This window comes from Amblyraja radiata, chromosome 19 (genome assembly GCF_010909765.2).
Source record: "Amblyraja radiata isolate CabotCenter1 chromosome 19, sAmbRad1.1.pri, whole genome shotgun sequence".
Taxonomy (NCBI): domain Eukaryota; kingdom Metazoa; phylum Chordata; class Chondrichthyes; order Rajiformes; family Rajidae; genus Amblyraja; species Amblyraja radiata.
In genome coordinates this window covers 8,277,092-8,300,547 of record NC_045974.1, presented here as the reverse complement: position 1 = coordinate 8,300,547, position 23,456 = coordinate 8,277,092, and the positions used below count along the sequence as shown (strand labels likewise).

General features: G+C 46.6%; 1 protein-coding gene across 5 annotated transcripts in view; it reads left to right on the top strand.

The window, feature by feature from the left end:
* Positions 1-5,741: 5,741 nt before the first annotated feature.
* Positions 5,742-23,456, top strand: part of scube1 (signal peptide, CUB domain and EGF like domain containing 1) — a 199,247-nt gene continuing 181,532 nt past the window's right edge. For 2 of the 5 annotated variants that reach the window (XM_033037606.1, XM_033037603.1), the window contains exons 1-2: positions 5,743-6,016; positions 10,282-10,404. In XM_033037606.1, coding sequence (XP_032893497.1) covers positions 5,929-6,016; positions 10,282-10,404 — 211 coding nt within the window. In that variant the 5' untranslated portion in view covers positions 5,743-5,928. Of the gene's footprint in view, positions 6,017-6,290; positions 6,448-10,281; positions 10,405-23,456 lie in introns of those variants that run through there. The other 3 variants (XM_033037605.1, XM_033037604.1, XM_033037607.1) reach the window with 3 other exon arrangements.

Genomic DNA, 23,456 nt, shown 5'->3' with positions numbered 1-23,456 from the left:
AACTGACATTGAGAAAAGTGTATTTTAAAACGGCAATGCGTCCAAGCAAGGTAACATCTGCTTGTCTTGCAAAATGATGATGGTTTCACAGCGGTAACAATGCGTCTGGATTTCGACTAACAGATTCAAACATCTTTCTTTCATCCGCTGAATGCCTGATTTTTTTCCTCCTCCCCAAAAAAACGTCTCTGTATTTCTGGGAGCTTTGATCGATCGGGCATGCAATGGTTTTTGTGTGTTTGTGCTCTGGTCCCACCTGTAACATCATTGAACCCCCGTTTGGCCATCGGCAGGAGGCGCTCGACCTCAACAAGTTAACAAGAGACGGTGCTCGCTAGCTCGCTCGCCAGCGTGGGAAAAGCTATGTTGAGTCAACGTTCATTCATTGAGCGAGCATTATTCACCCGGTCTGTACACAACCCCCACTTATTGTGGACACGTCGTGCAATTAAAATTAACACGTTATTACTTTTACGCTTGTTGCTATGCACGTTTGAACCGGCGTTTAATAAATAGGCGTGTATGTTTCATACACCGGAATTAAATATCTTTAAAACATCTTTTCTGCTCATGATGTGCATTGTTAAGAAAACATGCAGGTTTAATCATTGAGGCCGTTAAAAAAAAACATGCATTTATTTTTTTTAAATGCATATTTAAATTTTAAAAAATAATAAAATATACATTAAAAGCTGGAGGAGTAGCTCAGCTGGTCAGGCAGTATCTCTGGACAGAAGGAGTAGGTGACGTTCGTGAGCGAGACCCTACTTCAGACCCTTCTTTCGTCCTATAAAATATATTGCATTAAAAAAAAATGCATATTTAAATACACATTTTTTTTAAAAATGCATATATATTTTAAATATAATTAAATGCATAAACATATGTATCTTCAGTGCTTTTATTTAAAGTTAGACACAAAATGCTGGAGTAACTCAACGGGTCATCATCTACTTCCCCATTCTGAAATCAAGAATTAATTGTGCAGGAAGGAACTGCAGATGCTGGTTTACGGTGAAGACAGGCAAAGTGCTGGAGTAACTCGGCTGGTCAGGCAGCATCTCTGGAGAGAGGAATCGGGTGACATTTCGGGTCGAGACCCTTCTTCAGACTGAGAGTCAGGGGAGAGGGAGACACAAGAGATAAAGAGGGGCGGGGTTTGAAAACGGGACATCAAAGGGGACGCGGTTCAAGGAATGATTAGTTCCTTGGAGCTTAAAAGAAAGGTTACAACCCGAAACGTCACCTATTCCTCTTCTCCAGAGATGCTGCCTGGCCCGCTAAGTTGTTGAGCTTTTGAAAAACAAAGCACTATAGAACTACTGAGTTCCTCCAGCATCTGCAGTCCTTTCCTACACCTTGTGTTTCGCTTTCAAGTGGCATTGCTGTTATTCCTTACTAATGGAAAGTATTATATATTTTTTAAGTGCCTGCAAACGGAGGCCCAGAATCAATCAGGTTGAATGTAGAAAGGTAGGGCGGAAGGGAAAGATGTTTGTGTATATGGATGTAATTACAGCAGCAGTGGAGCTATTGGGACCGGACAAGACATCACTCCCAGGGAAACTTGTTAAAATAAACGGAGGAGGGCGGGCTCCTTCTGATCTCTGCAAGGGCTCGAACTGAAACAAGCGACCTGATGCAATTTTCCATTCCAAGAGAGCAAACAAACCCGAGATTTCACCTGCTTGTGCACCCCACCCGGTTAAATGGATAATGGGTCCTTAATTACAAAGAACAGGACAATATTTACATTTGCGATTCCACTTTCTAATGAAGTGCTTAATTGGCCAGGGGAACAATTGCATTCAACACAAAGATGAACAGGAACACTTTCAACTTTTTATTGGTGAAAAAAATGTGTAGACACAGAACTCCCTTTCATACCGTCAATTAGTGTTTCGCCTTGAATCCTTAAAAAGCACATTGGGTGCGAGTTATTAGTGATTAAGTGCCTTCATTTATTTTTTAGTGCAGTTGCACCTTGTCTTTGATTTTACTTTAGGCTTTAGAGATACGTTGTCAAAAAAGGCCCTTTGGCCCCTTGAGTCCATGCCGACCAGCGATCACCCCATACCATACACTAGCACTATCCTACACTCTTAGGGACTATTTACAATGTTACCGAAGCCAACAAACCTAAGATAGACACAAAACGCTGGAGTAATTCAGCCCGTCAGTCATCCTCACTGAAGAAAAGGAGTAGGTGCCTGTCCCGCTGAGTTACTCCAGCATTTTGTGTCAATTTTCCATTACTCTTCTCCTGTTAACTCACAATAGAACATGGAATGACGATAGACACAAAATGCTGGAACAATTCAACGGGTCAGGCAGCATCTCTGGAGAAAAGGAATAGGTGACGTTTCGGGTCCCGAAGCTTCACCTATTCCCTTTCTCCTGACCCGCTGAGTTACTCCAGCATTTTGTGCCCATCTTTGGTGTAAACCAGCATCTGCAGTTCCTTCCTACACATTAGAACATAGAACACTACAGCATATCACAGGAACAGGCCCTTTGGCCTAACATGATGCCAGGTTCAACTAATATCCTCTGCCTGCACATGGATATGGATCCTATGTGATTTCACCGCCATCCCTGGCACACACCACTCTGTGTGGAAAAATTTGCTTCGCACATGTCCCTTGAAATTTGCCCCTCTCACCTTAAAGCTGTGCCCTCTGGTCTTTGACATTTCCACTCTTAGGTTGTAGAAATAAGGAACTGCAAATAGTGGTTTACAAAAAAAAGTGTAAAAAGAAAAAAAAGCCTGGAGAACGGGGATAGGTGACATTTTGGGTCGGGACACTTCTCCAGACTGAAGAAGGGTCCTGACCTGAAACGTCACCTATCCATGTTCTCCAGAGTTGCTGCTTGACCAGCATTTTGTGCCTAATTTGGCTAAAATTTTGGTCTCTCTCTCTTGTATGTATTTCCTTGTCTTGGCATATTCTTTTATCAGACTCATTTGTGGGCATATCCAGAATATGCCTCAATTCAAACCTTATTTCATTTCACTCTAAGAATGTGAATGTTAGAGCTCTGGGGGATGTTGTAGCGCAGAGGGATCTAAGAGTGCAGGTGTATGGTTCCTTGAAGGTGGAGTCGCAGGTAGATCAGGTGGTCAAAAAGGCTTTTGGCATATTGGTCTTCACCAGAGAGAGTATTGAGTGTAGAAGTCAGGAGGTCATGTTGCAGTTGTGTAAGATGTTGTGAGGCCGCATTTAGAATATTGTGTTCAGCTCTGGGCACCGTGTGAGAGGAAAGATGTTGTCAAGCTGGAAAGGGTACAAAGATTTACAAGGATGTTGCCAGGACTAGAGGGTCAGAGCTACAGGGAGAGGTTGAGTAGCCTGCGGCTCTATTCCTTGGACCGCAGGAGGATGAGGGATGATCTTATTGAGGTGTATAAGTCATGAGAGGAATAGATTGGATAGATGCACAGTTTCTTACTAGGTGAATCAAGGACTAGAGGAGATAGGTTTAAGGTGAAGGGGAAAAGATTTAATAGGAATCTGAGGGGTAACTTTTTCACACAATGGGTGGTGGGTGTATGGAACAAGCTGCCAGAGGAGGTGTTTGAGGCATTTACGTTAGACATGTACATGGATAGGACAGGTTTCGAGGGATATGGACCAAATGCAGGCAGGTGGGACTAGTGTAGCTGGGACATATGGGCAAGTTGGGCCAAAGGGCCTGTTTACATGCTGCATCACTCGGTAACAATTGTGACAGAATCATTAAATGTAAAATGGGAATGAAGTCAGCAACCTTTACTGCTTGACATTTGTAACTTATAGACACATGGAAGTATTTTTGGAGCATTAACTAGTTTCGAAGACAGTGACACTTCTAAAGCAATTATGAGAGTTGCCCAGCATCATTGCTGATTTATTTGTATTTTGGCAATTTGGTATTCTGAAATATTCATTGAAAACACGCTGGTCTGTCAACAAATTCAGGAATCTTAATTTATCAGAATATCCAAACATTGTAGAACGTGATCCTACAACAAATAGTTAATTATGCCCATGCTGTGCACGCAAAATTAATGTCTTTAATTCACACCAAGCACATTGATCTAATTGTTACCTCAGGGGAAATTAGTAGCTTTCATCTCTTCAGTGTGCTTTGTGCGATTTCCCCCCCCCCCCCCCCCTCCGCACAGGGAATTAAATGCAGCAAAGTCAGTAACTTTGGGGGAAAAAAACCCTCATCTCTTATTATTGATCCGCTCTTAGAAGCTTTAATCGACTCACATTATTGGATGCTTAACTCTCAACCATGTGTAGGAAGAAACTGCAGATGCTGGTTTAAACCAAAGATAGACACAAAATGCTGGAGTAACTCAGCGGGACAGGCAGCATCTCTGGAGAGAAGGAATGGGTGACATTTTGAGTCGAGTCTGAAGAAGGGCCTCGACAACTTCTCCCAGCTAACAATGATCTATTCTACATTTTCCTTGACCTTCGTTCCCTTTGAACTCTTGTGTTCACACCTTATCCTTCCATATGTCTCATTCCCTCTCCCCTCCTGACTCTCAGTCTGAAGAAGGGGCTCGACCTGAAACGTCACCCATTCCTTCTCTCCAGGGATGCTACCTGTCCCGCTGAGTTACTCCAGCATTTTATGCCTATCTTAACTTTAAACCATCATTGGGTTAGTGATGGTTTAGCATTAGATTGGCACACTACCCTCCGTTTAAACAGCCCGTCCAAACATACCCATTAAACTCATGACTGTGAAGGTAAATATCTCTATATTATATTTGTGTCAAGTTAATCCATATTCCTTTGTTCTGACATCTGGGGCAAAAAAAACACATCACACGACTTCCCCTTTGGTTGTCAAGGAGATAGGAGGTGGACACTGACGCTTTGTGGACTCGAATTGGTACAGTTCTGGGAATTCCTCGCCAAGATAATGGAACGAAGGCAGGTCTAACGCAAATCAGGCTGCCAGTGGATAGAGTAGAGACAAGTGTCATCTCAGCAGCCGGCTTCGGACGCACTGGGACATTGCATCGGTACAGAGAGAGTGGCTCGTTGCAATGGCCCAATGCTCACCATGATAAGCAATGCACGCTCGCTTGCAATTTTTTGCTCTTGAAGCGATGAGAGCGGCGCGAAGCCCACCCGTTCGGGATACAACTCGCACCTTTGCAAACGCGCCCCTGCTTGCTGATGAAGCTTCTCACACACCCACCCCTCTTCCTTCCTTCCTTCCTTCCTTACCCCCAAGAGGCGCGATCTCACCCGGCCACGCAGACAACAAAAGCTCGCACTTTTTTTTGCAGATGTGTGCGATGCAACCTCTGCGCCTCCGTGCACGCGCAACAGAGAGAGAGAGAGAAAAAAGAGGGGGACGCGAGAGGGTGGAGACTCCTGTCATCAATGCGAAGGCTGGACCTTGCGCGTGCCGGCGAAGGGGAGGTGGAAATCCAGGGCGCGCGTTCCATTTCCCCGGGCCCGCGTTCCATCTCCCCGGGAACAACGTTCCATTTCCCCGGGCCCGCGTTCCATCTCCCCGGGACCGCGTTCCATCTCCCCGGGAACAACGTTCCATTTCCCCGGGAACAACGTTCCATCTCCCCGGGACCGCGTTCCATTTTCGAATCTTGTCCCAGACGCCTGCTACCCCGGCGCGCGCTCGCGCGTTCCGGAGCATCTGCATCATTCAGCAGCCTCGCCTCGCTGCGCGCTCCCTCTCTCCTCCTCCTCCTCCTCCTCCTCCGCCACAAAGCGCGTCCCCGTCTGCTTTTGCAACAGCCTCATTGGCGGGGCGTGCACGCGCGCCGGGAATGCCCGGCTCGTGCCCGCGGCCGCGCCGGTGCCCCTGACGTTCCCGCATGAAAATGAGGCTGTCAGCTCCTCAAATTCTCAGTCCAAACGCGTCTTATCAAAGAAACACCGAGGATCGAAACATATCATTATGGGCACTGTTTGTTTTTCATGGCACTTCTGTTTGTTTTTCGTCCTGTTAAATACTTGCCGTTCCTTGGTAACTAGTGGGCTTGTAGGTAAGACTTCTGCAATTTGAAACATTCTCTCTGTAACCTTTTTTTAACGTTTATTTTGCAAACTGTGAAAGGAGAGGGGAGGAATTCAAGTCTGTTTATTTTTTTTTAGTGAGGGTGAGTGTTTGTCAGTTGTATACATTTCGGGGCGGGAAGGGGGGGAGAAATGTTTGCAACCAGTCAATGGTAAGACTCTTTTTATTTTGCCCCGTCTGGGCTTTGAAGGACTTCCAAGAGATTTCAGTTCAGACGCCTCTGTTCCCAATGTTGAAATCTGCAGCTTATCCTTGAAATTTTGCGAGAAAACATTTGCAACTTTCAGAAGTTATTAGCAAAGATCATAGACTTTTGTCATTAGCACCGCGCCAGCACGACACTTTTATTACTAGTCAAGGAACAGAATACAGTACCTGGGGGAAAAGCGAAACAAAGGAGTAAGCATTTTCTTTCAGTTCTTTTAATTGTGGCCTTTTTGTATTTTAATGCAAATGTGGGGCTACTTTCAAGTTTTTTTTAGCAGCCCCAACGTCATTTATATTAGTTAAAACATCCGAGGCTCTCTCCCTTTCTCCCTCCTAATCTAATTCGAAGTTTTTTTGTGCAAACACTAAACGTCCTGAACTTAAATAAAGTTTGTAACGTTGAGTGTGTAGGAAGGAACTGCTGATGCTGGTTTAAACTGAAGATATTTGTTTAACTTTTGCACTGAGAAATGATTGCAAGTCTGATTTTCCTAATATGTTTTTTAAAATGCCTCTGTTAAAACATGGGGCCATGTATTCGGAACGATTATAACCAAGTTGTTTTTGTTGCATACTATATTTATAGAATCTTACAACGTGGAAATACTTTATATTTAAAAAAAAAAAATAGATTTGCAGTGGTTAAATAGTTTAAATTGAGAGATTCGAAGGGTGTTTGTACCACGGGAGATATTCCCTGCAGAGACAGCGATATTTTACATTGGTTAACACGGACTGATTCTTCCTCCCCCCAGCCCTCATGAAAAGCCCCCTTCGGGCTCATTTGCAGTTCAATTCTGCGGACGGCGGCGGTACCAAGGAACCCAGCTGTCAAGTCCCGAGAAACCACACGGGAGGAGTACTTGATAATGGGTCAAAATATGACATGGGCACTATTTATTTTCTGCTTCGCTGCAGCCGACTGCTGCTGTCGGAGACCAGTCTCGGATTGCCTCCAGTTCATTTATCTGAAACTCGGTTTGGGACGGCAGATCCAATCGATTCAACGACAAAACAACAAAAAAAAAAGCCGGCTGTTTCCTTAAAGGGGGAGGGGGAGGAGGAGGCGAAAATGACTGTCTATGAATAAATAAAAGGTCTTCCTCGTCCAAAAGACTCCCGTAACGTTTAAACGCTCATTAGATTGTCATTATTGTCAAGGCCATTGCAATCTGTTAGATGCGGCCTCAATGAACCCTTCAGACGGGCTCTCGTTTGAACCCATGCATCGCTACAAGATGCAATAATAACCAACTGGCCAAGAGGTTTATGGCTGCATTCGCTTCTCGTCTGACTCTCGAAGGACTCGCCCCGCCGAGGGAACGCGGACAATGGTCCGGGCTCCGACGCAGATGGATAATGACAGTGCGAACAAATCGATTACCAGTCTAAACCCCCTCCAGCCGCCGCTGCCGCCGCCTTATTTACAGTAATCCATTAATCAATAGCGCCGGGCACCTGAAGAGGGGCGCTCGAATAATGATGCCTCGGTCCAATTGGCAATTCAAATTGGGCTGCAGGACTTTAAATTATTTAATTTTCTTAATTAACTCACGGAAGCACGAGTCGCCAATGTTTGCAAAGTTGCCCATTCCCTGTTTTAACAAAACAAAATCAATGGGAAATCAGAATTGTTTTCTATTTAACGCAACATTGAACCAAGCGCCTGGCGTTTATTAACACCGAAGCAAATTTGCTGTTAAAATGTTGGAACTTGACAGACTTGTGTTAATATCAGTAAATAAATCCCACTTTACGTTCGCCAGCAGCCCCGGAGTGTGTACATCGATCTACACGCGAATTAAAATGATGTGCGTTTGATTAAAGTTTTGAGCTAATGTATCGGTTTAGATTTAAAAAAAAATATGCATCTTTGATGAACTCTACACGTTAATGCTGCTTGTTTTTGACTTGTGGTCGGAAGATACAAAGCAAAGCAGGTTTAACCAATGTTATCACAACTGCCTCTTAATTGCGAAGATAGACACAAAAAGCTGGAGTAACTCAGCGGGACAGGCAGCATCTCTGGAGAAATGGAATGGGCGACGTTTTAATGGGCACCTCTTAATTAACTCTTCCACACCCCCCTCTACTTTTTTTTAAAAACCCCCTCGCTTATTATGGGACGGGGAGAAGGTTGATATTTAAAAGACGCTAGGTTGCAGTTTGTTGTTCTTGCCCGGGCAGTGTTTGGCCTTCGGGAACCGTGAAATAACATCGCACTGTCTGCCGCTCCGAGTCCGAGCAAGCTGCCCATGTCTTCCGCCCATTCCCTTGTAATATTACCACCCCCCCCGGAAGGCCAATACAACTCAGCGGGACAGGCAGCATCTCTGGATATCCCTTCTCTCCAGAGATGCTGCCCGACCCGCTGAGTTACTCCAGCGTTTTGCCTCTATCTTCGGTGCAAACCAACCAACATCTGCAGTTTCCCGACACAAGTGTAAGATACATACTCGTCTGGAAACTCTCCCCCCTCCCAATAGCTTCACGCGATTAACTGAGGTTGTGCAAATCAGAACATAACGGGTCTGAAGAAGGGTCTCGACCCGAAACATCACCCATTCCTTCTTTTCAGAGATGCTGCCTGACCCGCTGAGTTACTCCAGCTTGTTGTGTCTAACTTCGGTGTAAACCAGCATCTGCAGTTCCTTCCTGCACATAACGGGGCTTTGCATAATATTTATGACTTTACAGAGTAGGGGGGTTGGAAAATGCAAAGACCCAGTTCACATTATTTCTGTATGCGCGACCGTCCTGAATAACCACTGTATTAGTTGCATTAATATTGCTGTTTTCTCGAGAGGTCCAGAGCAAAAAAAAAGTTTATTTGTTCCTAAAGTTTAGGCTCCAGTTCCATTCTTGATCGACAGGGGCAGTGTTGTCTCGAATAGTTTTGGCTCGGTTTAATAAAATTAAATTTATAGCATTTTGTTTGTGGGTAGTTTGGTACCAAACATGAGAGAATGCAAGTTTGATTCTGTGTGAATTGTTGTGCTAAACTTTTTTCGAGATACTGTGACAATCTATATTGGACTTGTGGGCTGGGACACGATAATGTTTTAAATGTAGACAAACACACAGAGTGCTGGATAGAGTGGATGTGGTGAGGATGTTTCTACTAGTGGGAGAGTCTAGGAGCAGAGGCCACAGCCTCAGAATAAAAGGACGTTTAGTTTAGGGATACAACGTGGAAACAGGCCCTTCGGCCCACCGTGTCCGCACCGACCAGCGATCCCCACACATTGACACTACCCCACACACACTAGGGACAATTTACACAATCACCAAGCCAATTGACCTACATACCTGTACGTCTTTGGCGTGTGGGAGGAAACTGAAGATCTCCGATGAAAACCCACGCAGGTCATGGAGAGAACGTACAAACTCCGTACCGACAGCACCCGTAGTCAGGATGGAACCCGGGTCTCTGGCGCTGCAAGCGGTGTAAGGCAGCAACTCTACCGCTGCACCACTGTGCAGGACAATGAGGTTGAGAGGGGGGAGATAGATCAGCCATGATTGAATGGCGGAGTAGACTTGATGGGCTGAATGGCCTAATTCTGCTCCTAGAACATGAACTTATGAAGCTCAACAATATGAGTCTGATAACAGGTTATCTTTGTGCTTACATTGCAAAGATAGATCAGCCATGATTAAATGGCGAGGAAGACTTGCTGGGCCGAATGGCCTAATTCTATGGCAGCTCAGCTAAAGGTTGGCAGTGGGTGAGGCCAACAGTCGGGTGGCAAGATGGACAAATTCCCTTTGTGTTGCCACCTCCTTACCACCACATCAAGCACGTGAACATAATGCGCATGGGTATAATTTGCCTAGTTTAAGAAGGAACTGCAGATGCTGGAAAAATCGAAGGTAGACAAAAATGCTGGAGAAACTCAGCGGGTGAGGCAGCATCTATGGAGCGATGGAATAGGTGACGTTTCGGGTCGAGACTCTTCTTCAGACTCATTTGTCAATGTCGATTATTGGAATTGTGGCGCTTAACTCTTTCTTGTCTCATTCTAGATCTCGATGAGTGCGCTGTAGGGACCGATGATTGTCACATCGATGCCATCTGCCAAAATACTCCCAAGTCCTACAAATGCATCTGCAAGCCTGGCTACAAAGGAGACGGGAAACAATGTGAAGGTAAGCTGCAGGCTAAAGTCTAGTGATTTACTTGCTCGCATGAAAGGGGATTTTCCTTTCTGATTATACACCATATTATTCACACCGACAAGTGAATGGGCATAATCTTGCCCTTGCTCAAAGTGGTGCTGCAGTGGAGTTGCTGCCTTGCAGCGCCGGAGACCCGGGTTCGATCCTGACCTCGGGTGCTGTCTGCACCGAGTTTGTACGTTCTCCCCGTGATCTGTGCGGGTTTTCTCCGAGTGCTCCGGTTCCCTCCCACACTCCAGGCCTGTCGGTTAAAACTAAAACCATTGCCAAAGCCCTTCATTAACAAAGATGGCTTCCAAGAATGCCACAAGTTGAAATCTTCCCGGGTCTCTGGCGCTGTAAGGTGGCAACTCCACTGTGCCGCTCCTAGTCTGAGAATAAGTTTCTCACCTCTGGTCTCATTTAGGAATGATATTGATATTAACAACAAAATCTAATCTCAGTCTTTCATTTATCTTAAACGGTGTTTTAAACTAGCAAAGTTGTCATTGGAACTCGCTGTTCCGTTTGCTTATCGTGAATTATCAACTTGCATCCATTTCATACACTGCATGTCCATGAACATAGATACAGCGCGGAAACAGGCCCTTCAGCCCATTGAGTCCACACTGACCAGCAATCCCCGCACATCAACACTACCCTGCACACAGTAGGGGCAACTTACATTTATACCAAGCCAATTAACCTACAAATCTGGACATCTTTGGAGCGTGGGAGGAAACCGAAGATCTTGGAGAAATCCCCACGTGGTCACGGGGAGAACGTACAATCTCTATACAGACAGCGCACATGGTCGAGATCGAACCAGGGTCCCTCGTGCGATAAGCGCTGCAGGGCAGCAGCCCTAACGTTGCGCCACCATGCCGCCATAAGTGGGCACATCCCTTCACTGGTGTTTCGTTGAGTTAGTCCCGCAACTCCTCGGGAAGGCTCAACTGGTTAGTTCCGGCTGGTGTCCCAGGAACCACCCCCCTAACACCACCTATGCTACCAGGATCTACCAACTAAAGGAAACTACAGATGATGAATGCCGGCTCTTGGAGGGATTCTGAGCGATTTACTTTTTTTGAAAGGCTTTGTATTCAAGTCGAATGAACAATAACCAATGACTGAAGCCTCATCTCCTTGGTCTTCTCATGCCGAGGCCAAACTCAGCGTTCTGCTATAATTTGTTGGAAAGATCTACCTCCCATTATTCGCTGACTCATCATCATCAGTAATTCATCCAATGGCGGTGGTGTCCTGGGCAAATTTAAAGATGGAGTTGGAACTTTGTCGGGGTACATGGTCCTGGATGTAGAGGGAGTGGAGCAGGGGGCTGAGCACATGGCCGTCTGGTGCCCCTGTGATAATAATGGTTATCGATGAGGAACTGCTGTTGCCAATTCGTGCCGTCCACCACTTGTTGTCATCTGCTCCGTTACTGGGCGTTCGAGTTGTCAAACCAGGCCACGATGCAACCAGTCCATACGTTCTTCACCGTGCACTTTTAGAGATCCAAGAGAGTATTCACCGACAGACATGGGTCATAGGGGGGGAGGCAGGAGAATTGGGTTGAGAGGGAAAGATAGATCCGCCACGATTGAATGGCGGAGTAGACTTGATGGGCCGAATGGCCTAATTCTGCTCCTATCACTTATACCCAATCTCCTCAATCTTCTAAGGATGTCATTTAAGACTGAGGTGAGAAAAAACTTTTTCACCCAGAGAGTTGTGAATTTATGGAATTCCCAGCCACAGAGGGCAGTGGAGGCCAGATCACTGGATTGATTTAAGAGAGAGTCAGATAGAGCTGTAGAGACTAGTGGAGTCAAGGGAAATGGGGAGAAGGCAGGCACGGGTTATTGATAGGGGACGATCAGCCATGATCACAATGAATGGCGGTGCTGGCTCGAAGGGCCGAATGGCCTCTTCCTGCACCTATTTTCTATGTTTTTATGATATGGAGGTGGTCATGAACTGGATACAAAGAATCTGCAGGTCTGAAATCCTGCAGATGTGGGTTTGCTCTCGCCTTGATGTAACTGGAGGCTCCGTAGTCTACGTTTGGATCTTCTTCTTCTTGCCTGCACAACCTAAAGTTGTAGGAGAACTTGTTCTATTTGATTGTGCACACCAGGTTGATTGCATTCGTTGAAACAGGGCGGACCACATGAAGGTTGCAATCTCCCACCCCTACCTTGGATCAAAGCACACAAGAATGTGTTACTGACGCAGACTAGATGCAGCAACGAGGATGTATCTTTGATTTGACCTGCAACAACAGGAAGCAATAATTGTTCATCATTTTAGTTTAGAGATACAGCATGGAAACGGGTCTTTCAGACAGGGTATCAAGTCGGCACTGTACAATATTCACTCGCAGGCTCCTTCCATGCTATCCCACTTTCGCATCCAACACACCAGGGGCAATTTACAGAGGCCAAATAACCTCACAAACCCGCACGTCTTTGCAATGTGGGAGGAAACCGGGGCACCCGGAGAAACCCACGTGGACGTTGGGGAGATCGTACAAACTCCACACAGCCAGCACCCGTAGTCAGGATCGAACCCGGGTCTCTGGCTCTGTAAGGCAGCAACTCTAGTGCTGTGCCACCATTACCATGGCATGTTAATCTGTGGAAGATAACCATCACATAAGTGGTGTCAGGTCTTTAGTTGTGTATAAAATGTTGAGATTTAGACATCCAGGTTTCTGATGTCACTTCAAAAATGATACTACCCACATGTGTGGCACGGTGGCGCAGAGGTAGAGTTGCTGCCTTACAGCGCCGGGGAGCCGGGTTCCATCCCGACTAACAGCGCTGCCAGTACGGAGTTTGTACGTTCTCCCCGTCGCCTACATGGGTTTTCTCCGGCTGCTCCGTTTTCCTCCCACACTCCAAAGACGTACAGGTGTGCAGGCTAATTGGCTTGGTAAGATTGTAAATTGTCCCCAGTGTGTAGGATAGTGCTAGTGTGCGGGGATCGCTGGTCGGCGTGGACTTGGTTGTCCCAAGGTCCTGTTCCCGCGCTGTATCTCTAAACTAAAAAATGATACACACACACACACACAACAGATTGAAATACTGCAATGGCCAGTTTATACACTATTTGGGGCTTAAAACAGCAATTAACTAAGTAAATGGATGGTATTGTTTCAGGGGTAAATCTTGTCCAGGACACTGGGATAATCCAACCTTAGAACACAAGCAGAGGCTATGGTTTAACGCCTTCCGATACTGTGGAGGTAACAACAGCACAGCAGTGGGGTGCCAGCCTGAGTTATGTGCTGACGCCCCTGGAGTAAGGCTTGAACCCGTGACCCCTGACTGAGAAGAGAAGGCTCCCATTGAAAACAGTTGGCACATCAGTTTAGTTTGGAGATGCCGCGCGGAAACAGGCCCTTCGGCCCACCCAGTCCACATCCCCGCACACTAACAATACTACACACACGAGGGGAAATTTACGCATACACCCACGCCAATTAACCTGCACACCTGTACGACTTTGGAGTGTGGGAGGAAACCGAAGATCTCGGAGAAAACCCACGGGGAGAACGTACAAACTCCGTACAGAAAATCACCCATGGTCTGGATCGGTGCTGTAAGGCAGCAACTCTACCGCTGTGCCACCGTGATGCCCCCGATGTCTGATTCGGGTTCACCCGATCACTCCCCTATAAGTTTAGTTTATTGTCACGTGTACCGAGGTGCAGTGAAAAGCTTTTGTTGCTTGCTATCCAGTCAGCGGAAAGACAGGACACGATTACAATCGAGCCGTCCACAGTGTACAGATACATGATTAAGCGAATGCCGTTTAGTGCAAGGCAAAGCCAGTAAAGACCGATCAAAGATATTCCGAGGTGGACAAAAATGCTGGAGGAACTCAGCGGAACTCAGCGTCTCCCTGCGAAACGTCGCCTATTTCTTCTCTCCATAGATGCTGCCTCACCCGCTGAGTTCCTCCTGCATTTTTGTCTACCTTCGATTTTTCCAGCATCTGCAGTTCTTTCTTAAAGATTTTCCGAGGGTCACTAGTGAGGCAGATTGTCATTCAGCAATGCTCTCTCTGGCTGTAGTAGGATGATTCAGGTGCCTGATAACAGCTGGGAAGAAACTGTCCCTGAATCTGGAGGTGTACGTTTTCACACGTCTATACCTTTTGCCCAATAGGAGAGGGGAGAAGGAGTGGCCGGGGTGAGACTCCTCTCTAAAACATAGGGATAGATGGATGCAAACTGTGAAACCAGCAGGATGCCTGGGATGAGGGATAGAGGGAATGCAAGGGTTATTTAAAATGAGAAAAATCAATATTCATACCTCATCTCATTTGTTCTGAGCCTTTTCATACCTTTGGCTAAAGCTAGAAAAGAAGGGGGTGAGAGGGTATCAGAGGTTATGGGGAGAAGGCAGGTGAATGGGGTTAGGAGGGAGAGATAGATCAGCCATGATTGAATGGCGGAGTAGACTTGATGGGCCGAATGTCCTAATTCTGCTCCTATCTGTCATGATCCTATGATGGATCTCCAGAGATGCTGCCTGACATGTGGAGTTACTCCAGCAGTTTGTCTCCTTGTCTGTAAACCAGCGTCTGCAGTTTCTCGTATCTACATGTCCTCTTGGGAGTCGAGCTCATGCTAAGTGACAATGAAGATCAAAACCTAATTGCATTCTCCCATGTGTTGACCGATCCTGCTGGAACCAGCACCCATGTTGTGCTACAGATCATCCTCTTCCATGATCTACCCCCCCCCCCATCTTACATCTTAAAAACAGAGGAATGGTTTGAGTCTTGGGAAGTTGCGGACAGGAACGCTGGATTGCAAGATTTGGTTTTTGTTTCAGAGATCCACATATCCCCATTGTTGGCTGTGGAAGGGGTGATAATGAAGGGATGCGAACAGTGGAACTAGCAGGATGCCTGGGATGAGGGAGAGAGGGAATGCAAGAGTGATTTGAAATGAGACCTTTAGTTTCCCTCTCTGAAGAAGGGTCTCGACCTGAAATGTCACCTGCACCTTTTTCCAGAATTGTTGCCTGACCCGCTGAGTTATGCCAGCATTTTGTGTCTAACTTCGGTGTAAACCGGCATCTGCAGTTCCTTCCTGGGCAATTGTTGTGATAACTCGTGTCAACCAGGCAAAATTCATACTGCATCGGTGCCAGCTCTGATTTGTTCTGAGCCTTTTCATACCTCTAGTTTCCCTCTCCCCAAAGTCTCAGTCTGAAGCAAGGTCTTGTCCCATTTCTCCGGAGACGCTGCCTGACCTTCAGGTCGGGGTCCTTATTCAGACTGCGGTTGTCAGAGGGTTGTCTAAGTGGTGGGGTGCAGTGGTTTAGTTTAGAGATACGGAGTGGAAACAGGCCCTTCGGCCCACCGAGTTCGTGCCGCCCAGCGATCCCCGCATGCTTACACAACCCTGCACGCATTAAGGACAATTTACAATTTTACCAATCGGCCTACAAACCTGTACGTCCTTGGGAGTGTGGGAGGAACCCGGAGCACCCGGAGAAAATCCACGTGGGTCATGGGGAGAACGTACAAACTCCATACAGACAAGCACCGGTAGTCAGGATTGAACCCGGGACTCTGGCGCCGTGAGGCATCAACTCTACCGCTGTGCGGTGGGGAGCGGTGGATGGATTAGAAAGGGGATAAAACTGGAGTCCCTCGGCTAATATGCGGTGAAATTAAAAGTCAAGTTTAAATCCCTGCAGCGGCTACAAAGTATTAGGACGGGAGACTTTGCCACAATTCCCTGCAAAGTGGGTCTTTGACTCTGCCCCCGGGCAAGGCAGGCCTTCAACGCTTTACCTGTGGGAGTGGTGGAAAATAAATGCAGGGACAACTCATTAGGAGAACATTCACAAGCCTCCAACCTGAAGCTAAAACAGAAAACCCCTCTATTTCATCAAAAGCGAAGCGCGGCCAAAGAAAGCAAGGAAATATTTTAGCTTTGGCTCATTTTTACAAAACAAACAAACAAATAAATCAGTCTGGTAAGTGTTTTGCAAGTATTTGTACAGCTAAATTTACATTAAAACCTACATTTGACTCATGGCAATTACACATTGGTTCCCAAAGCTACCTCCTTGGTTCAATGCTACTTTATTTTGTCACATTACCTAGGTACAGTGAAAGTCCTTTATTGCACACAGTTCATTAACATTCTTGTTGGATATATGAATATTCTTATATAGGGCGGCACGGTGGCGCAGCGGTAGAGTTGCTGCCTTGCAGCGCCAGAGACCCGGGTTCGATCCTGACTTGTACGATCTGAGTGCGTTTTTGTCCGGGCGCTCAGGTTTCCTCCCACACTCCAAAGATGTACGGGTGTGTAGGTTAATAGGCCTCGGTAAAATCGTAAATTGTTACTGGTGTGCAGGGTAGTGTTAATATGCGGGGATCGTTGGTCGGCGCGGACGCGGTGGGCCGAAGGGCCTGTTTCCGCGCTGTATCTCTAAACTAAACTAAATTCTTCAGAATATATGGGATATTCTTATGTATATCCTACATAAGCACAATCAAACTTCAGTCTACCTCTAAACAAACTGGGTATTTTGTTCGAGTTATGAAACAACAGCCCTATCGTGATAAGGTTCTTGCACATTTAAACTACGAGCGAGTCAAGGAAAGGAAAAATGATGGATGGACGTAAAATGCTGGAGTAACTCAGCGGGATAGGCATCATCTCTGGAGAGGAGGAATTGTTGACGTTTTGGGTCGAGACCCTTTCTTCAGACGTCAAAGGAAAAAAGGGCAAGGTTGGATCAATATGTTACCGTACCATCATGTTATTGAGTGGTGGAGCAGGCTGTCTGGGCTGATGGACCTTTTCCTGCTTCTTATGCTCTTTCTACTGCTACAATATCAATTTGCTGACATTGTCAATCATTGATACAGTTAACTCTGGCCTGGTTAGTCTAGAAACCAAACTTGTTGCCAACAACAGCAACGCTAGTAAAAGTTCCCTTTCAGTGGAATGAAATAAAATATACTTTGGTTTTGAGAAAAAGTAAACATTGTTCCTACTGTAATTATTTCAACATATTTCACCATTTTTCTTAGTCCTTAGTTCAGTTTAGAGATACAATGTGGAAACAGGCCCTTTGGCCAGCTAGGCCCGCGCCGACCAGCGATCCCCGCACACTAATAATAATAATGATGGATGGGATTTATATAGCGCCTTTCTAATACTCAAGGCGCTTTACATCGCATTATTCATTCACTCCTCAGTCACACTCGGTGGTGGTAAGCTACTTCTGTAGCCACAGCTACCCTGGGGCAGACTGACGGAAGCGTGGCTGCCAATCTGCGCCTACGGCCCCTCCGACCACCACCAATCACTCACACACATTCACACACAGGCAAAGGTGGGTGAAGTGTCTTGCCCAAGGACACAACGACAGTATGCACTCCAAGCGGGATTCGAACCGGCTACCTCCCGGTTGCCAGCCGAACACTTAGCCCATTGTGCCACCTGTCATCCCACTAGCACTATCCTACACGCACTAGGGACAATTTACCATTTTACCAAGCCGATTCACCTACAAACCTGAACGTCTTTGGAATGTGGGAGAGAAACCGGAGCACCCGGAGAAAACCCACACAAGTCACGGGGAGAACGTACAAACACCGCACTGACAGCGCCCGTAGTCAGGATCGAACCCAGGTCTCTGGCGCTGTAAGGCAGCAACTACCTCTGCACCACTGTGCCGCCCGTTATAATTATCTTTCCTAATTTCCAGAATTTGAGAATGTCCCATGAAAATGCTGTTATTAATTGTGTGGAAAGGAACTGCAGATGCCGGTATTTATCGAAGATAGGCACAAAGTGCTGGATTAACTCGGCGGTTCAGGCAGCATCTTAGATGTAAAAGGATGCCCGCCCTGTAGAACTCCATCTTGGCTGCTCATCCAGACTCCAATGTGAGCTGGAATAGGATAAAGTATATACACAACCTGAAACTGTATCGATACAATTACTAAAAGGTTTAGTAGATGTTAAAAACATGACCAATTCAGCAAGAAATCCTCCAGTTTATTTACAGCTGCCTGCACGCTGTTTTTTCCATCAAGAGGTGAAGTCACCTTAAGAGTCGCTGAGGGGTGGGAGGTTGCAACCTTCACGTGGGCCGACCGGTTTCAACGAATGCAATCAACCTGGCGTGCACAATCAAATAAGGTCAAGTTGCCCTACAACTTTAGGCCGTGCACACCGTATGCAAGAAGAAGAAGAAGAGTCACTGAAAAAGCAGCACTGTAGTATAATCACACGGTGGCACAGCGGTAGAGTTGCTGCCTCACAGCGCCAGAGACCCGGGTTTAATCCTGACTACAGGTGCTGTCTGTACAGAGTTTGTACGTTCTCCCTGCAACAGCATGTGTCGTCTCCGGGTGTTCCCGTTTCCTCCCACACTCCAAAGACGTACAAGTGTGTATGTTAATTGGATTTAGTAAGTCATGAAATTGTCCCTAGTGTGTAGGAGAGTGCTGGTGCACAGGGTGATCGCTGGTCGGTGTGGCCTTGGTGGGCCGAAGGGCCTGTTTCCGCACTGTATCTCTGAAGTCCAGAGTGTAAACTTGGTTCGGCAATTCCTCCAGCTGAGCTCGCTAAAGGCAGACCCTAAATGCTGGAGTAACTCAGCGGGACAGGCAGCGTCTCTGCAGAGAAGGAATGGGTGACGTTTCGGGTCCAGACCCTTCTTCAGACTGTGTCCACACCGCTGTAAATGACGGAGATGCATTTTGTGCCAACAATGTATCTGACCTCAACTCGCTGCGAGTTATTGGGAGACATCCTAGTGGTTCCTCCTTCCTTTAAATAGAACCTGTTTTCCAAGCAAATCGGCTCCGATTTCTGCCAAAGATACAGTTTGCTTTGAGTCACACGACTCTTCCCAGCCCCAATCTTTTGGCTAAACTGGGTATTCCCGATATATGCACCGAAAATGGAAAAGGTGTGGTGTTGGTGGAAAAGCCCTGTCAAATAAGGTCAAATAGAACAAGTTGTCCTACAACTTTAGGCTGTGCACGCCGTACGCAAGAAAAAGAAGAGTCACTGGAAAAGCAGCACTGTGGTATAATCAAACGGTGGCGCAGCGGTAGAATTGCTGCCTCACAGCGCCAGAGACCCGGGTTCGAACCTGACTACGGGTGCTGTCTGCACAGTGTTTTGCATTCTCCCCGTGACTGAGTGGGATTTCTCTGGGTGCTCCGGTTTCACGGCAGGTTTGTAGGTTAATTGGCTTCGGTGAACAAAATTGTGAATTGTCCCTAGTGTGTAGGATAGTGCTAGTGTGGTGGTGGTTGGTGTGGACTCGGTGGGCAGAAGGGCCTGTTTCCACGCTGTAGCTCCAAAGTATAAAACGTGATGGTCAACCGCGGCTCGCATTTCGATAAACCTGCCGCTGACAGCCGAGTTTCATAGAAGTTGTCAGATTGTTGGAAAATCCAACCGACCTCCAAATCTTCCTCAGGGAATGTAATCTCCCAGTTGCTATACACTCCAACTCCCCTACTCGTTCCAACACTAACATTTCTGTCCTGGGGTTCCTCAACTGGCAGTGAGGCCAAACGCAAATTGGAGGAACAGCACCTCATATTTCGTGTGGGCAGCTTACACTCCAGCGGTATGAATATCGATTTCTCTATTTTCAACTAACCCTTGCATTCTCTCTCTCTCCGTCCCTCCCCCACCCTAGTGGTCCTGCCAGTCTCACTGTTTTATGCTCAAGAAGGAACTACCAGATGCTGGAAAATCGAAGGTAGACAAAAGTGCTGGAGAAACTCAGCGGGTGCAGCAGCATCTATGGAGCGAAGGAAATAGGCAACGTTTTGGGCCGAAACCTTTCTTCAGGGTTTCATGCCTTCGTTATCTCCTCTTCCACAGCCAGCAATGGACCATTGTGGGCTCCACCACTCCTTGGTCATCGGTGCCGGCTCTGATTGGTTCTGTGCTGTTCCATACCTCTAGTTTTCCTCTCCCCTGGCTCTCCGTCTGAAGAAGGGTCTCGACCAGAAAAGTCACCTATTCCTTTTCTCCAGAGATGCTGCCAGTCCCACTGAGTTACGCCAGCATTTTGCGTCCGTCTTAGGTGTAAAGCAGCATCTGCAGCTCCTTCCTACACGATGTAATCCACCTCTCCAGTTTGGTCCAAGTTATGTACAGCTCCTGCCCTAGTTCTTAATACGTTCACTGATGGCCAATGAAGGGTGCTTGGCTAATCTTCCAGGAACAATGTCTTTTAAGGAAATTCAGAATACATTGGAACCAAGTGGCATAGCACAACTCCTTTTATAGCTGTTAAATTGGCCCATTAAATTGAGAAATGTTTCTCTGCGAGGGTGCTTGGCAAATAAACGATGGGCTGGAATCAAGTTTAACCGAGAGGTTAGTCGGTGTCATGAACTGAAAATAATTTATTGTTGCCGTCCAGTCACAAAGATCATACTGTTATCCGCTATTCATTCCCTCCTTTCTAGATTTAGCTCTTAGGGCTAACGGAATCAAGGGATATAGAGATTAAGCAGGAACGGGGTACTCATTTTAGAAGATCAGCAATGGTCATATTGAATGGTGGTGCTGGCTCGAAGGGCTGAATGGCCTACTCCTGCACCTGTTTCTATGTTTCTTGCACTTTTTTTTATAGAGGGTTGGCTTCCTTTGCTTTGTCAAATAAATATCCTGCATGAGTTTTACCTACTTTTCCATAACATCACAGAATGTACTGAAGGAGGCCATTTGGCCCAACGTTCCAATGCCAGCTCTCTTGTCAACTTGCTCATAAAGTCATAGAGTGATACAGTGTGGAGACAGGCCCTTCAGCCCAACTAGCCCACACTGGCCAACATGTCCCAGCTACACTAGTCCCACCTGCCCGCGTTTGGTCCACATCCCTCAAAACCTGCCCTATCCATGCACCTGTCTAACTGTTTCTTAAATGCTGGGACAGACCCAGTTTCAACTAGCTGATCTGGCAGCTTGTTCCATACACCCAACACCCTTTGGACGACAACATCGGGAGCTGGCTGGTCCTAGGTTGATGACCGATTCTCCGGAGCTCCCGCAAAACAGCCTCGTCCGCCGGACTGGAGGGTGGCAGCTTCATCCGCGCGGGGACGCGGAGTTTGAATCGGCCCGTTCGCGGAGCTCGGATTCAGCCGTGGGACTTACCATCACCCGGCGGGGGGGGCCCGACATCGGAAGCCTGGATCGCCTCAAAGCAGAGGGAGAACAAGGACGGAAGAGACGAGACTTTAAGACTTTTTGCCTTCCATCACAGTGAGGAGGTGCCCGGCAGACCTGTGTTCATTGTGTGTTCTGTTATTCTATTTTCTGTCTGACTGCAAGGTACCCAATTTCGGTCTAAAAATGTTTTGAATGACAATATACTCAACTCAACCCTTTGTGTGAAAAAGTTACCCCTCAGATTCCTATGAAGGAAGGTGACAATAAACTAAACTGAACTGAAATTCAGAACAGACGTTCTGAACTGGTGCCGGCTCTGAACCTTTTCATGCCTCTAGTATCCCTCTCCCCCGACTCTCAGTCTGAAGAAGGGTCTCGACCCGAAACGTCACCTATTCCTTTTCTCTTGAGATGCTGCCTGTCCCGCTGAGTTACTCCAGCTTTTTGTGCGTATCTTCGGTTTAAACCAGCGTCTGCAGTTCCTTCCTACACATTGAACCAGAGTTAACACCTTAGCGTGACAGTAACTGTGGAGTGAAGGATACGGCTGGGTCAAGAAGCTGCGCATTGTGCTGGGGTGCGTTTCTGCTGCCGGATGATACACAGCACTTCATCGTGCCCAGATTTCAAACTACCACACGTTTCCCATCGAGCACAATGTTCCGTTCAGTAGGGACTGTTTATTTTGTCAGGTGGATGCATAAAATAAATAGTCCCTCGATAGGTCAAACCCCTTGGGCAAAATCTCCCTTTGATCAACACCATCTGAACAGATGCTGAAGAAGGGTCTCGACCCGAAACGTCATCCATTCCTTCTCTCCAGAGATGCTGCCGGTCTCGCGGAGTTACTCCAGCTTTTTGCGTCTATCACTGGTTATTTACTTCATTGGCTTTAGTTTGTGATCTAACATGTTTTGACCATGTTATGAGAATAAGAAGGGTTCCGACCCAAAACATCATCTAACTTTAATCGGACTTTATCTTGTACTGAGTGCTATTCCCTTTAACCTGTATCTGTCAACTTGGTTGTACTCCAGTATAGTCTTTTTGCAGACGCAACCAAAAGCTTTTCACTATACCTCGATACACATGACGATAATAAGCTAAACTAAACTTATCCATGTTCTTCAGCAATGCTGCCTGACTCGCGGAGTTACTCCAGTGCCTTGTGCTTTTTTTTAAAGAGTAATTTATTGGCAGTGAAATGATTTGGAAATACATCAAGATGTGAAAACCTCCATCAAAGGAAAACTCCATATATCTCCCTATCCATTTTTCTTATTGTATGTTCACTAATTCTTTAGTTTAGTTTAGAGATACAGCACGGAAACAGGCCCTTCGACCAACCAAGCCTGCACTGACCAGCGAGCCCCACACACTAGCACTATCCTACACACACTAGAGCCAATTAACAATTTTACTGTAGCCAATTAACCTACAAACCTGTACGTCTTTGGAATGTGGGAGGAAGCCGGAGCTCCCGGAGAAATCCCACGCAGGTCACGGGAAGAACGGACAAACTCCGTACAGACAGCACCCATAGTCAGGATCGAGTCGCCCTAAGACTCTGGCGCTGTAAGGCAGCAACTCTACCGCTGCACCACCGTGCTGCCTCTTAACAGATGTTCTCTCTTGCGATCTCTCTTCTGCCTTGGTGTTTGCTTTTAGCCACGGGCATCAGTTTGGCTGGCAAACAGAAACAAACTGAAGATAGACACAAAAAGCTGGAGTAACTCAGCGGGACAGGCAGCATCTCTGGAGAGAAGGAATGGGTGATGTTTCGGGTCGAGACCCTCCTTCAAACAAACTGGAAACAAGCTGAGAATTCAGAACCATGCAGAATTGAAAA